Source organism: Equus asinus, unplaced genomic scaffold (genome assembly GCF_041296235.1).
Source record: "Equus asinus isolate D_3611 breed Donkey unplaced genomic scaffold, EquAss-T2T_v2 contig_193, whole genome shotgun sequence".
Lineage (NCBI taxonomy): Eukaryota > Metazoa > Chordata > Mammalia > Perissodactyla > Equidae > Equus > Equus asinus.
The window spans coordinates 1,984,145-2,000,773 of NW_027224842.1; the positions used below are offsets into that span (position 1 = coordinate 1,984,145).

Below are 16,629 nucleotides of genomic sequence, written 5' to 3' on the forward strand. Positions count from 1 at the left end.
CAACAGATGTTAGCCGAGGGCCAATCTTTTGAAATAAAAAAAGGAGATGTGTGCAAATATGCATGTGTAAAAGGTACATGGTTTTTAAATAAAACTTAATGATTTATAAATCTGTGAGAAAGGGACACAAAATGTCTTTTGTGGTACCCTGAAAGTAGTACACTGAAATTTTGTAATATGGAATTTTTAAAAGAAACATTAAAGATATAATACCTAGTTTTAAGACTAATTTTTACGTGTCGTATCTGCACAGTTCTCATGGCCTCTGGAAGAATAGTTTTGTAATACATGTTGGAACTTCACTCGTTTGTCAATGATGTGAGTGACTGACAACATATTAAGCCCTGGGCTGCAGCATTTGCTGATTTCTGTATTACAGATACTTCTACCAGGGCTGATGTTAACCTACCAACCTGACGTCATTGAACGTGGAGCTGGGAACAGATGGGCAGTGACACACCGTGATATAGTATTTCCATAATCTCAAGAGGAGAGATAAGAGGAAAATGTAGTAAAATAATTAAGAAGTGATTGGTTTTGAGTATTGCTCTTGTGTTTAATGCAAGTTATTTAATTGTAAGTATATATAATTTAATTTTCAAATTGCTGTTTACCAACTGGCTCATAAAACTCATCACAATTTAACAATCAGCTTTAAGGGCCAGCACAGCAAATACAGAAATAGTTTATTCCTTTATTTCCCAAACTACTATTTTAAAAATATGATTTACTCTGAAGGACACAGGAAGTGTTTGGTACTTACCAAGAAGAGGAGGCAGTGGAGGCAACGTAGGTAACTTAATGAGCCCCAAAAGTTTCCCTCCAAAGATGGTACAATAGAACAGGATTATAATTCCAAATAGGTTTCCTCCAGGAAGACATTCACTGCCAGTAATTGACCACACTACAGCCCACAGAAGAACAAGGATGGTAACTGAAATAAACCAGGAAAACTTCTATCAATAGGTTGTCATATGTCGGTTTTGATATAATCTAAAAGTTTTTAAAAATAAATACTGAATACACATACAAATATTTACAACCATGTGTAAGTTTTGAAGAACACCAGTGATATGAACAACTGGGTAATTACCAACCATCTGAAGAAATAGGATACTACCAGTGCCTTGAAGGCACCTCTGTGTTCCTCTTAATCCCATCCCCCATCGCCTTCCACACTGCTACAACTACTACCTTGAACTTTTTTTCTTTTTACCATTCCCTTATTATTTTTTTTAATTTTACTATAAATATATCAGTAGTTAATAAAAAGAGAAACAATCACTATCTTTAACCTCTTCACAGGAGCATGAGAATACTTGAACAACCACACTCCCCTATTTTAGCTCTGCCTTGAATTAAACATTAGCATTGTTTCTCTTCTATGTTGACGTTTGTTTAGAATTACTCAGATACTTACCTTTTTGGGGGGGCCATCATTCATTGTGGCACCTCAAACCTTTCCTCTGGGACAATCATCTGGTTACCTGAAGTATTTGCTTTAGTAGAGGCATTTCTGTTAGAATGCAAAATATGTTTCCCTGTTTCAAAAACCTTGTGTTCTACAAAATCAGACACTGAAAACAAAAAGACTTATGGGAAAAACAGAGTTGGAGCAGACGACCCAAAACTCAAAACTCAAAACTTGTGACCAAAGCACTAAAAAACAGTAACAATTCTAATACAGTATCAGCACAGTTAAATCTCTACTGACATCGCATCTAAAGTCAGTCTCTTCTTTGCAGACTTAAACCCTGGAACCACACTTCCTTTTTCCCGAGATGTAGAATCTTGAGGGCATTTGCTTTAAATAGAGAGCAGCTCCATCAAAATCTTATGCAGATTGTAGCTTATTCATCAAACAAAGGTTTGTTTGTTTTTAACTGAGGGAAAAGTGTTGGCAGCTTCTTCACCTGTACTGTCAGCTTCTTCATCCACGTGTGGTTTCATTAGATAGCTTAACATTGTGGGAAGTTTAAAAAGTCTTTGAAGCCCCTAAACCAGCAACTAACTGCCCAAAAAGAACGCACTTTCACAGAGATTTCAGCTTTTTAAAAGGTCCTCAAGTTGATAAGGCTTTATCTTTAATTGTAAGAAAACATCTATCTGATTTTTGTTTTCAATTCACTTTGTATTCACTTGCTATTGCTTGATGATGAAAAATACTAAGGTGACAGGAAAAATTATGTACAAAAATGCAAATTCCATCTGGCACTCACACAATTCCCTATTTACCATCGCATAAGAGCTAATTGATGGTACAGAAACTCTCTGTAGCAAAGCATGTTATGTTTCTCATAAGGCTCTGTTGGTAGTAAAGTCTTAGTTTTGTCTGAAATTATCTTCATTTTCATTCTTAAGACAGAGTTTTTCTGCATATACAATTCTAGGTTGAGAGTTACTTTCTCTCAGGTCCTTAAAATATTACTCTTTGGCTTTCTGGCTTTCATTGCTGCTTTTACGTCTAATTTCTGCTTTTTTAGGGAATTCTTTTTCTTTGGCTGTTTTTAAGATTTTTTCCTTTTCTTTGGTTTTCTGCAATTTCAGTTTGATGTATTTAGGTATGACTTCCTTTCGGTTTGCTTGGGATTTAAGTTTTTCACTAATTCTGGAAAATTCTCAGTCTTCATTTCTTCAAATATTTCCTCTTCTCCATTCTCTATTCTCTTTTTCTGGAACTAAGATCAGACAGTCATACTCTTCTCCATGTTGCTATCCCTCATTTTCACATTTTCCATCTTTGTGTGAACTGCATTCTAGATAATCTCTTCAGATCTCTTACTAGTTCACCAATTCTCTTGTCACTTAACCCACTGCTTCATCTATCCACTGAGTTTTACATGTCAATTACTGTACTATATCTTTCATTTCTAGAAATTCGACTTGGTCGTTAGCAAAATGTTTATTTTTTAAAAATAGTTCCTTGTTTTGTACTTATATTTGCTATCTCCTCTTTAATTTCTTTACAGATACCAAAAATATTTTCTATTCTATTTTCTGATAATGCAAATTTTTGAAATCTCTGTTTCCTTGTGCATGTTGTGATCTTTTAAAATTTGTTGTGACAGTGACCTCTTCCTTGGAACTTTACCTTTGGGGATTGTTGGAGCCTTAGGTTGAATGTGAGTTTTCCTGGATCGGATCTGCATTTGCTTCTACCATGTGCTTAGAAGCTTCCAATCTGGGATCACTTTTAGATATATTTTCAGCTTGTGTTTTTTATGTGAATTTGGAGCACAGATCAGCATGGAGTTACACATTTTTAGTGGGACGCTCCTCTCCCCCAGCCAGCACCATAGTTGAGATAGGTGTGGGTGCAGGCCCCATCTGCAGCTGCCACGCTGGGCTCCAGCTTTGTGTGGGTGAGGGAGGATGAATGCTCCTGAGACTTCTGCCCACCTGGACCAGCTCCAGCGCAGCCCCCTATGCTCTCAGGGCCTCAGAATGACTCTCAAGCTCACAGGTGTTTTGCAGAAGCCTCCAGGGTGAAGGCCAGCTTGAGTGCATATTTATCTCCTCTGCTCAGTTTGGTTTTGGTGTCCAATGACTTCCTGTTTTCTTCACAGAAAAAAGGTACATTTAAAAAGACTTAAAATACTGTTTTCATCTTGGCATAAGTGAGAGAATTGTTCACTGAATCTTGTCTACCATACTGCTAGAGACTGAATCTAATGCCCCAGTTTTTACATCCTCACAGAATTCTTCCTGATTTTCTAGGCTTATGATGATGTTACAATGAAATAAATAACTTAAGGCCTTCAGTATTTTCCAGTTGGCTATAGGGGCTGAAATTTCTATACAGTATTGAAGGTATAATGGGAAAGTAGGAATTACCAGCTACTAAATTTTACTGTATCACAGCATGAACCTGATTTTATACTAAATTCAGCAAGGTAGTTTTCTACTTCAAGACCACTTTTAAAAAAAATCTCTAATTTTCCTTTCCTCTCCCATACTCAAAATTCAGTTCTAAATACACAGTAAATATATGTGTATAAGGTTTCTCTAAATCATCTTTAATTTAGTTAATAATTTACTTCTCATTTATGATTTTGGAAAATCATTTTTTCACATGTAAGATTGACTTCTTAAGACAAATACTTATGTATTCTAAATGGGCACAGGAAGGAGTACAGGAGAAAGCCCTCTTGTGAGCCTCAGGAACAGAAGTACAGAAAACAAGAGAAGAGGCGCTCACACACGTGAGTCCACTTCTCAGGCAGCTGATGGACAACGATTACAGAACTCAAAACAGTGAGTCTCCAGACCACATCGTTCATTTACACCTTTCCTATGTCAATCTGTATCAGTTTTCCTGTAAATGTTTTAACTAGAAATGTGCCATAATTTGAAGGGTAAAAGTTTAAAAAAATAATAAAAAGGACAGAAAAGGTATTAAATTATCTGTTGCCTTATGAACTAGTGTACATTTTGGAACCTGGTTTTCTCCATGTGTTTTAAATAAAGTTTGAGATTTTTTTCTCATGCTAGTTTAGAAAATTAACTAATTTCAGTAAAAACATATTCAGAGTCTAAAGTATAACATACCATTGTTCCAGTTGAGAATGGTAAAATGTCTTTCATTTTCATTTCGTGAGCTTCAGAGCGTACATACACACACAGGTACATTCACACACTTCTTTTTTGAACAAAAAACAGCATTACTGAATCTGAACATCCATTTATTAATCAAATTGATATCAGCTTAATGTTTGGCTGCCTCCAAAGACCAAATCCATTCCTAAAAGACAAATATACCCCAACTCTAACAATATCCAAAATTGTGCTGAGATAAATTCTCAAGGAAAAATCTTCCAAATATTTTGTTTTTTTAAAATTGAGATTCATAATAGTTTGCATCATTGTGAAATTTCAGTTGTACATTATTTCTTGTCTGTCACCACATAAGTGCTTCCCTTCATCTCGTGCCCACCCTCCAGCCCCCTTCCCCTGGTAACCACTGAACTATTTTCTTTGTCCGTGTGTTTGTTTATGTTCTGCATATAAGTGAAATCATATGGTGTTTGTCTTTCTTAGTCTGGCTTATTTCGCTTAGCAAATAATACCCTGCAGGTCCATCCATGTTGTTGCAAATGGGAAGATTTTGTCTTTTTATGGCTTAGTAGTATTCCATTGTATATATGTACCACATCTTCTTTATCCAGTCATTGGTCGTTGGGCACTTGGATTGTTTCCATGTTTGGCTATTGTGCATAGCGCTGCAATGAACACAGGGGTGCATATGTTACTTTGGATTGTTGATTTCAAGTTGTTTGGGTAGATACCCAGTAGTGGCATAGCTGGGTCACATGGTAGTTCTATTTTTAGTTTTTTGAGGAATCTCCATACTGTCTTGCATAGTGGCTGCACCAGTTTGCATTCCCGCCAGCAGTGGATGAGGGTTCCCTTTTCTCTACATCCTGTCCAACATTTGTTGTTTTTGGTCTTGGCAATTACAGCCATTCTGACTGGTGTAAGGAGATATCTCATTGTAGTTTTGATTTGTATTTCCCTAACAATTAGTGATGTTGAGCGTCTTTTCACGTGCCTGTTGGCCATCTGTATATCTACCTTTGAAAATGTCTGTTCATATCCTCTGCCCACTTTTTGATCGGGTTGTTTGTTTTTTTTTGTTGAGGTGTGTGAGTTCTTTATGTACTTTGGATATCAACCGCTTGTTTGATAAATGATTTGCAAATATTTTCTCCTAGTTGGTGGGTTGTCTTTTCATTTTGTTGATGGTTTCCTTTGCTTTGTAGAAGCTTTTTAGTCTGATGTAGTCCCATTTGTTACCTTTTTCTTTTGTTCCCCTTACCCGAGTAGACACGGTATTCAAAAAGATGTGGCTAAGACCAAAGTCAAAGAGTGTACTGCCTGTTTTTTCTTGTAGGGGTTTTACGGTTTCAGTTCTTACATTCAAATCTTTAATCCATTTGGAGTTAATTTTTGTGTGTGGTGAAAGATAATGGTCTACTTTCATTCTCTTGCATGTAGCTGTCCAGTTTTCCCAACACCATTTATTGAAGAGACTTTCCTTTCTCCATTCTTTGCTCCTTTGTCAAAGATTAACTGTCCATAGATGTGTGGTTTTATTTCTGGGCTTTCAATTTTGATCCATTGATCTGTTTGTTTTGGTGCCACTACCACGCTGTTTTGATTACTGTAGCTTTGTAGTATGTTTTAAAGTCAGGGTTGTGATACCTCCAGCTTTGTTCTTTTTTCTCAGGATTGCTTTGGCTATTTGGGGTCTTTTGTTGTTTCATATAAATTTTTGAATTCTTTGTTCTATTTTTGTGAAGAATGTCATTGGGATTCTGATTGGGATTGCACTGAATCTGTAGATTGCTTTAGGTAGTATGGACATTTTGACTATGTTTCTTCTTCCAACCCATGTGCATGGAAAATCTTTCCATTTCTTTACATCTTCCTCAATTTCTTTCAGTAATGACTTATAGTTTTCAGTGTACACATCTTTCACCTACTTGGTTAAGTTTATTTCTAGGTATTTTATTCTTTTTCTTGCAGCTGTAAATGGGATTGTATTCTTGATTTCTTTTCCTGCTAGTTCATTGTTAGCGTATAGGAATGCAACTGATTTTTTAAAATTGATTTTGTACCCTGCAACTTTGCTGTAGTTGTTGATTATTTCTAGGAGTTTTCTGGTGGATTCTTTAGGGTTTTCTCTATATAGAATCACATCATCTACAAATAGTGAAAGTTTCACTTCTTCCTTTCCAATTTGGATTCCTTTTCTTTTTCTTGCCTAACTGCTCTGGCCAAAACCTCCAGTAATATGTGGAATAAGAGTGGTGAGAGTGGGCACCATTGTCTCGTTCCTGTTCTCAGAGGAATGTCTTTCAGTTTTTCCCCATTGAGTATGATGTTGGCTGTGGGTTTGTCATATATGGCCTTTATTATGTTGAGGTACTTTCCTTTAATACCCATTTTATTGAGAGTTTTTATCATAAATGGATGTTGGCTCTTGTGAAATGCTTTCTCTGCATCTATTGAGATGATCATGTGATTTTTATTCCTCATTTTGTTAATGTGGTGTATCACACTGATTGATTCATGGATGTTGAAGCATCCCTGCGTCCCTGGAATGAATCCCACTTGATCATGGTGTATGATTCTTTTAATGTATTGCTGTATTCAGTTTGCCAATATTTTGTTGAGGATTTTTGCATCTAAGTTCATCAGTGATATTGGCATGTAGTTTTCCTTCTTCGTGTTGTCTTTGTCTGGTTTTGGTATCAGGGTAATGTTGGCCTCACAGAATGTGTTAGGAAATGTTCCCTCTTCTTCAATTTTTCAGAATAGTTTGAGGAGAATAGGTACTAAATCTTCTTTGAATGTTTGGTACAATTCTCCAGAGAAGCCATCTGGTCTTGGACTTTTGTTTTTTGGGAAGTTTATGATTACTCTTTCAAGCTCTGTACTTGTGATTGGTCTGTTCAGATTCTGTTTCTTATTGATTCAGTTTTGGGAGGTTATATGAGTATAGGAATCCATCCATTTCTTCTAGGTTATCAAATTTGTGGGCATACAGTTTTTCACAATAGTCTCTTATAATCCTTTGTATTTCTTCCGTATCTGTTGTAATTTCTCTTTCATTTCTAATTTTATTTATTTGAGCCTTCTCTCTTTTTTTCTTGTTGAGTCTGGCTAAGGTTCTGTCAATTTTGTTTATCTGCTCAAAGAACCAGCTGTTAGATTCATCAATCCTTTTTACTGCTTTTTTAGTCTATATTTCATTTATTTCTGCTTTGATGTTTATTATTTCCCTCCTTCTGCCGACTTTGGGCTTTATCTGTTCTTCTTTTTCTAGCTCTGTTAGCTGTATGTTAAGATTACTTATTTGAGATTTTTCTTGCTTGTTGAAGTGGGCCTGTGTTGCTATGAATTTCCCTCTCATGACTGCTTTTGCTGCATCCCATAAGAATTGGTATGTTGTATTTTCATTTTCATTTGTCTCCAGTTATTTTTTAATTTCCTCTTTGATTTCTTCAATGATCCAATGGTTGTTCAATAGCATGTCCACATATTTCCGACTTTCCCAGTTTTGTTCTTGTGGTTGATTTCTAGCTTCCTAGCATTGTGGTCAGAAAAGATGGTTGGGATGATTTCAATCTTCTTGAATTTATTGAGGCTGGCCTTGTTATCCAACATATGGTCTATCTTTGAGAATGTTCCATGGGCACTTGAGAAGAACGTATATTCCGCTGTTTTTGGATGGAATGCTCTATATATGTCCATTAACTCCATCTGGTCAAGTGTTTCATTTAAATCTGCAATTTCCTTGTTGAATTTCTGTCTGGATGATCTGTCCCTTGAAGTAAGTGTGGTGCTGTGGTCCCCTACTGTGATTGTGTTGCTCTTAATTTCTCCCTGTAGGTCTGTTAATAATCGCTTTATGTACTTTGGTGACCCTGTGCTAGGTGCATATATATTAATAAGTGTTAGGTCCTCTCGATGGAATTTCCCTTTTATCGTTAAATACTGCCCCTCCTTGTCTCTCATTGTCTTTTTTAACTTGAACTCTGCCTTGTCTGATAAAAAGTATGGCAACCCCTGCTTTCTTTTGTTGGCCATTAGCTTGAAGTATTGTCTTCCATCCCTTCACTCTAAGCCTATGTTTGTCTTTGTAGCTGAGGTGCGTTTCCTGGAGGCAGCATATTGTTGGGTCTTGTTTTTTAATCCATCCAGCTACTCTATGTCTTTTGATTGGAGAGTTCAGTCTATTTACATTTAGAGAGATTATTGTTATATGAGGGCTTAATGCTGCCATTTTATCTCGTTTTCTAGTTGTTCTATGTTTCCACTGTTTCTCTTCCTTTGCATTTCTGACTGCCATTTCATTTTGTTGGTTTTCCAAGAGGGATTTCTCAGTTCTCTCTCTTTGTGAATTGTGGTTTTGCTCTGATTTTTTTGTTTAGTGAATACCGTGAGGATTGTATGAAAGATATTGGAGATGAGACAGTCCATTTTCTCATAGCCTCTTATCGCCATTAACCTAAGCAAGTTCCTTCCATTTCCTCTCCCCTTCTGGGTAATTGCTGTTACACAATGTTCTGTTTTTAATTTCCTGAGTTTGTGGCTAAGTTGAAGTGTTTACCATTGCTTCTGATGCTTTCTTTCCCTTTCTCTTTTAAGTTGTAATTGAGTCTTTACCTTCCTATTCTGGTAGAGAGCTGCAGGTTTCTGATCATGTCTGTCTATTTACCTTCTTGCTCAGAGCTTTGTAGACCTTCGCCTTTTTGTTGCCAGTGTGAGGGCATCTTTAATTATTTCTTGTAGGGGAGGTCTGGTGGCAGTGAACTCCCTCAGCTTTTGTTCATCCGGGAAAGCTTTCACTTCTCTATTGTATCTGAGGGAAAGTTTTGCTGGATAGAGTATTCTTGGCTGAAAGTTTTTGTCTTTCAGTATTTTGAATATATTATTCCATTCTCTCCTAGCCTGTGAGGTTTCTGCTGAGAAATCTGCTGAAAGCCTGACGGGGCTTCCTCTGTAGGTTATCTTCTTGTACCTTGCTGCTCCTAATATTCTTTGTTTATCCCAAACTTTTGCCGTTTTTACTATTATATGCCTTGGAGAGGGTCTTTTCACATTGATAAAGTTGTGCATATGATTAACTTCGTTTATCTGTAAATCTGAAACCATCCCCATGTTTGGGAAGTTCTCAGCAATTATTTCTTTGAATAAGCTCTCTGCTTCTTTCTCCCTCCCTTCTCCCTCTGGGATACCTATAATCCTTATGTTGCTTTTCCTAATTGAGTCAGATATTTCTTGAAGAATTCCTTCATTTTGAAAAAATCTTAGTTCTGTCTCCTCCTCCACCTGTAGAATTTTTACATTTTTATCCTCAAGAAGACTAATTCTTTCCTCCATAAGATCAATTCTATTTCTTAATGATTCTAGATTATTATTTGTGTTTTTCATATCCAGAATTTCTGCTTGATTTTTTTTATAGTTTTAATCTCTTTGGTGAAGAGATCCATTTTGTTGCTGGGCTCCTTGAACTGTCTTTCTGTGTTTTCTTGTAAATCGTTGAGTTTCCTTATGATGGCTATTTTGAATTCTTGGTCATTTAGCTTGTATATTTCTGTATCTTCCATGTTGGTTTCTGGAGAATTGTCATTTTCCTCCTGGTCTGAATTGTTGCTGCAGTTTCTCATGGTGTTTGATGAACTAATCTTTTGTTGTGGCATTTGTGGTATTCTTAGGATGCAGATTCCCCCTGTTACCGCTAGCGGGGAGCAGGAGTAGTGTTTCTGGCCGTACCCCATCTGCTGGAAGCTGTGGGGGTATTATGGGTGCTTGCCCCAGCCTGGGATGCATTCAGGCACTTGTGTGGACTGTCCTTGTCAGGCGGGGCTTCCTCACTAGGCTAGGGCCACTCTTTGGTGCCTCAGGGGCACTCTGAGCTCCCCCTCTCCACCGGAAAGTGATCACCAGTGGGCTCAAAGCTACCTCACCTATTCCCACAGCTGCCTGGGACATGTTCCCTCTTTGGGAGCACTCATGTGTGCCTGGAAGTGTTTGTCCCAGCACAAAAAATCTGCTGAGGTCCCTTATGATCCACAGTCCGTGGTGCTACTGAGCTTGGTGGGCAGGGCTTCCAGGCAGAGACCTGAGCTATGGCTGCTCCTTGACAGCCCTGGGGCATGGTGGGCTCCCCCTCCCCGCCAGGAAAGTAAGTGCATGTGGGTTCAAAGCTGCCACACCTATTCCCACAGTTGCCTGGACTGGTTACCTCTTTGGGAGCACAGCTGCACTGTGAGCATTCAGGCACACCTGCGAAGTATTTGCCCCAGCTTGGAAATCTGCTGAGGTCCCTGTTTACGATCTGCAGTCCGTGGGGCTGCTGAGCTTGGTGGGCAGGGCTTCCCTGCTGGGACCTGGGCTATGGCTGCTCCTTTACCGCACAGGGGTGTGGTGGGCTCCCTCTCTCCACTGGGAGATCAACCACGAGTGCAGGCTAAGGGTTACCGCCGCCTCCTCTTATGGTTGCCCTGCTGCGTGTTCCCACTTTCCAGGTGCTTGCACCAGGTTGGAGTGTTCGTGTTGCATGCACAGGGTTAGCGGGGAGAACAGGGTGTGCTCACCTGTCTCCATCACTTCCTGGGGGGCCAGTCCACCCACCCTCAGATTTATAGCTGCGTGTGTCTCTCAGGCATCCTGTTGTGCTGTGTGGGTTTCCTCTGTTGGTCAGTAAGTGTCCATTTAGTTATAACTCAAAAGGGAGAGCGAGGAAGGGACTAGCTCACTCAGCCATATTGCTGACGTCACTCCTCCCAAATGTTTTAAGTAATAGCAGCTCTATGGGAATAAATTGAATTGCAAACGAGGATTCTTCCTTATAAAATGATGTGACATTTGGAAGTGTAGCTGTGTTGGCTTAAACCTTAGTTGCATTACTTAACAGTAATAACAACCAACATTTATGTAATGCTTTTCTGTTTACAACTGATTTCTCAATCACTTTTCTCATTGGAGGTCTAACATAATCCTGTGAGATTACTCTGACGCAGAAGAGGAAAAGGTCCTTGATCTCTGCTCTTTTCCTCTTTCTGACAGCTGGAATGGTGGTGACCACAGTGCTCTTGGAAGCCCTCCATGTTGAAGATGGTGGAGCTTTTCAGCCTGGGCCCCTAGTGACTGTGTGGAATAAAGACACATACCATTGTGAATTGTTCACCCAGTAACTTTTTTTTTTCTTTTCAGAAGGGAAGCCCACCCGTTTCTACTCTCCCCTTTTTTTCTTTAAGATTTTATTTTTCCTTTTTCTCCCCAAAGCCTCCTGGTACATAGTTGTGTATTTTTAGTTGTAGGTCCTTCTAATTGTGGCATGTGGGACGCCGCTCAGTGTGGCTTGATGAGTGGTGCCATGTCTGCGCCCAGGATCTGAACTGGTGAAACCCTGGGCCACCAAAGTGGGGCTTGCCAACTTAACCTCTCGGCCATGGGGCCGACCCCTCTTTTTTTTTTAAATATGGTTTTAAGGTATCCTTTTTTTGGTGAGAAAGATTGGCCCTGAGCTACCATCTGTTGCCAATCTTCCTCTTTTTTCTTGTTTTTTTCCTCCTCAAAGCCCCAGTACGTAGTTGTATATCCTAGTTGAAGATCTTTCTAGTTCTGCTGTGTGGGACGCTGCCTCAGCATGGCTGGATGAGGGGTGCTACGTCTGCACCCACGATCCGAATGGTGAAACCCTGGGCTGCTGAAAGGGAGCATGTGAACTTAACCAGTACACCACCTGGCTGACCCCACCTAGTAGTTTTTATGTGTGAGAGAAATAAACTTCTTTTTGTCCTTTAAACCATATTATTTGAAATCTTTCATTATATGACAACTTCATCTTTTACCATCTTTCTGAATTCACCCGTACCATTTACATACCATTTGTTATCACTCTATCCAGTAAACCACGTGGAGGGCAAGCAAATGTTTGTCTCAGTCTTTGCAAATGAGTTGATTCAGTTGGTGTTTCCTGCAGCCTTTTTTCACTGCTACTCAATAGGTTACTTCCTTCTGTTGGTTCATTTCCCTCTGAACCTTTGAGGTTCATAACTGTCTCCTCCTGTGTTTAAAGCAATTTAAAAAATACTTAAAACTGTATATTTTCTGTCCATTTTTATACTCACTGAGCCACCACATCACGAATAAAATTTCCGTTTTTAGAATTAAGGGTAACAGTTCATAGGGGAAATATACAGCTTCATTTCTAGCTAATCAGCTACTGCTTGGAACAAGAACTCTCTTAGGGGTGTTTACCACTGAGTCACTGTTGTAGCATTATAAATGCCTGAGTCACATACAATGTCATTACATTTGCAATACTGTTTAAAAATTAGCCTATTTAAGATATGATTCAAAGCAATAGTTGGTAAATATATCAAAGTGGTTCAGAAAAAAAAATAACTATCTGTGATGAAAAACAATTCACATTCATTCATCTACTTAAATTTAAGCAATAAAAACAGAGAGGGAAGAAACCAGAAGCATTCTAGGGTTTAGGCTGCGAACACAAAGCATTTCACAGGCTCTCTATTTCTGCAGTTTTATGTAGGGCTAGCTGCTAAAATGACTGGGAAAATTGGTAGTCACACCTACTGTACAAGCTTGGGGATTAAGAATGGGAGAATTGTTAACTGAGTGACAGAGAACGAAGAGGACACATTGCTATCATAGATTTGGAAGTCCCTTCCTTAAGGAAATGGTTGAGATGGTCTACACTTGATCACAGATTTACCTGGGTTTCTTGATCCGTAGAGGCTATGTTATTCATCTCTGTGGATGGTGCCAAATCTTCATGTTCAATTGTCTTATCTTCATTCTCCATGATTGATAATTAAGAGTAAGATGATAGAGGGAAAAGGAACAAGATCTGTTCTGAAGGAGAAACAGTATAGATATAGAATAGCAATTTGGGATTTAAATAAATGAATCAGACAGCAATTTGAGCCATTTAAAGGAATGAATTGTACTTATTTTTCCCCTTAGAACTCTGAATGGCTAAGATATTTTAGATTATTCTTAACTTTCAATTGCTAATCTTTTCTTTGATTACAATATATTATCCTATTGCTTATCTACCTTTTTATCTCTCTTAAAAAAGCCCTTGTTGACCATCATATGTTCATGATTTCTCTCCCATCCTGTTTTTTGAGTTATACTTTACACATTCCAGGCAATATTACTGTTAAATTGTCCTCTGTAATGGGCCAACTTGATGAAGCAGGAAAGCTCCAGGTAATTTTCCAATGTTGATAGAGGAAATGAGTCACCAAAGAGAAATCTATGGACTCCATCATTTTCAGAGAAACCAGAGTCACTAATTCCTGCCCGGCTCGTATTTCTGAATTAAAGTAAAAAAATACAACATTGATTGAGTAGCCACAATGTCTTAGACACTATAAGTGCTATGGTAGTCTCCTGCTGGTTATTATGGGTAACTCAAAGATTGCCAAAACACATTCTTTGTTTTCCATAGGCTTATGGTATGCCAGGAAACATAAACTTATACCAAGTAACTAAAAACTTGTAGGGCAGACCTACAAGGTTGGCTTCGTAAACACCCACTTCAACCTTTTCTCCCCTGGCTGCCCAGGCTATAGAGGCTGAAAAGCCACATAATCCAATTCTTAGCCATGTTTGCAGCTAGAGGTAGCCATGTGTCCCAGCTCTATGTAATGAGACATAAGTGGGAGTCCTTGGGAAGGGCTTTCATTCCCAAATAATAAGGGAAGGACTTTTGAGAATCATACTGTTTACTTTTCACCTCTAACATTTCCCTTTCTCCTTCCTTGGATGTAGATACACTACCTGGGGGACAGCAGCCCTCTTTCCACCAAGAGAATAAAAAGCCTTATACCAAAGAGAGTACAGAAGTGGAGTGGGTTCCCTGATGACATCCTTGAGTTGCTGCATCAGTCTTGGGCTGCCAAGCTTTGAGGTAATGGTTTAAACCACTATTAGTCAAGTTTTCTTTTTACTAGTAACCAAAGTTATTCCTAATGCAACATGTATGATGAATATTATAGTAGAGGTACAAACTACAAACCTAGGTAGGACCAAAGGAAAAATTATGTAAGATAAGGGAAAATCTAATTCAACACATATTTAAGTGCCTAATATGTGCCAGGCACTATGCTAGGCCATAAAGACAAAGATTAATTAGACAGGACTCCTGCCTCAAGGAATCATTTTCTGTTTAACAAAGTGCCAAGATGTTTGAATTTAAAATTTCAAAGAAAATTATATCCTTTCCACCACGACCACCATCACCACCATTTTTCTTCCTTACAAAACACAGTGTTAGCCAGAAAGGCATCTCAAAGAACCTTCAGCTTGATTTTTATTATGTATAATAAACATATGCATATATGATGACATATTATATATATGTATATATAATTTTTTGAATTAAAAAACTTACTCCAAAATTTAGACTCATAATGAGAAAGAACAGCATTTTGACAGGAAAATGTTGGGCTCAGAAAACCCTTGTCTTAAGGGCATAGAAGCATGAAAGCCAGTGGGGTGTGAGGGAAACTTTGCTGCTCCCACTTTGCATGTAGGAGGAGGCTGAGAGTAACGGGGGAGGAGGGTAGAGATTTGGAATATCACGTCCAAAACCATGGGGCTTGGCCTTTACCCTCTGTAGAGAATGACCCTTCATCTCAGAGTAAGTGACCAGGTCTGCTGGCTCTGGAGTTGGACAAACCTGGGTCTGAAGTTCAGCTCCATCATATACCAAATCGCTTAGCCTCTTTCTAACTAATTCCTTATCTACAAAATGGAGACAAGAGTAGTTCCAACCATGCACACGATAAGCATCCAACAGTGTTGGTTATAAGCCACTCATATTCCTTCTCTCTAATTATCATAAATCTCTAAGAATCCTTCTGCTTTTCCTATTAACCTTGAAGAATTTATTACTTAAGCCCATTGATTTTCTTTGACCATATTTTTTACTTCTTTCTGTCAAGGCCAGCTTCTTGATTAGGTGGATGTAACACTCACCACTGTCATTTCTTCACCTTTTTCTTTAGTAGAATTACATAGAAACTCTTGGGCAGCGCCACTAGAACTACCTCCACCAAATTCTCAAAATCAGCCAATTATGCTACTTACGAAGAGTATTTTTAAACAGCCAACAAGTACAACTGATTATTTCTAGTAGAGATAAACTATTGACTAAAATGAAGCCTTTGAGAATTTATTTTATTAATGTTATTCTGGTCCTTTTTAACATAAATGATCAAAACTTGGTGTGTTGCACAGTATATGATATTTGTGGAAATACATAGTTTTGTGTTTCAAAAAAATTTCCCTATTCTCCCCTAAACTCCACCATGAATGCTAAACTACTTATCTGCAATCAGAGCAGTATTACAAAGAGGAAAGGTAAAATAAAATGCCAGTCTTTTAGTAAGTCCAGTAAAGCAACTTACAGCTGCTCAGCTTTGTTTATTCTCTGCTGTTTTCATTTCCAAAAGAACACGTAAGCTATCATCAGAAACCCACTTAAATTTAGAAAAATCACAAAAATGTAACTTTTACTTAAAGCAACCGTGTTCATGGCATTTACTGTTCATAGTCATTGGATCTTAAAATTACAATAGTATATCACCTATTAAGAAAGCAGTTTTGGCAAAGAAATCAGAAAATATGCAGAAATGACTTTTTTTTAAAGACTGGCACCTGAGCTAGCAACTGTTGCCAATCTTTTTTTTTTTTTTCTGCTTTTTAACTCCCCAGATTCCCCCCAGTATACAGTTGTATATTTTAGTTGTGGGTCCTTCTAGTTGCAGCATGTGGGACGCTGCCTCAGCGTGGCCTGATGAGCGGTGCCATGTCTGCACCCAGGATCTGAACCAGCGAAACCCTGGGCCGCCGAAGCAGAGCGTGTGAACTTAACCACTCGGCCACAGGGCTGGCCCCCAGAAATGACTTTTGAAGGGCCAAAAGAAATGTGATGAAATCCATTAAAAAGTAGAAAGTTTATACCCCTTACTCAGAGAGAGGCTCTCCAGTCCTCATTCAGAGCCGATTAACTCTTATTTTGAAAACAACTCTAATGACTCTGCTCATCTGGTTTCCAAACCCTCAGAAGATAAGACGTTA

At 38.4% G+C, this 16,629-nt stretch overlaps 1 protein-coding gene across 8 annotated transcripts in view; it reads right to left on the bottom strand.

Annotated features, from left to right (window-relative positions):
• Nucleotides 1-16,629, bottom strand: part of LOC139043208 (sodium/hydrogen exchanger 9B2-like) — a 61,666-nt gene that overhangs the window by 28,601 nt on the left and 16,436 nt on the right. For 4 of the 8 annotated variants that reach the window (XM_070503501.1, XM_070503499.1, XM_070503497.1 and 1 more), the window contains 3 exons: nt 13,253-13,392; nt 12,400-12,580; nt 764-934 (listed from right to left, as the gene is read on the bottom strand). In XM_070503501.1, the coding sequence (XP_070359602.1) occupies nt 764-934; nt 12,400-12,580; nt 13,253-13,342 (442 nt within the window). In that variant the 5' untranslated portion in view covers nt 13,343-13,392. Of the gene's footprint in view, nt 1-763; nt 935-12,399; nt 12,581-13,252; nt 16,216-16,629 lie in introns of those variants that run through there. The other 4 variants (XM_070503500.1, XM_070503498.1, XM_070503503.1 and 1 more) reach the window with 2 other exon arrangements.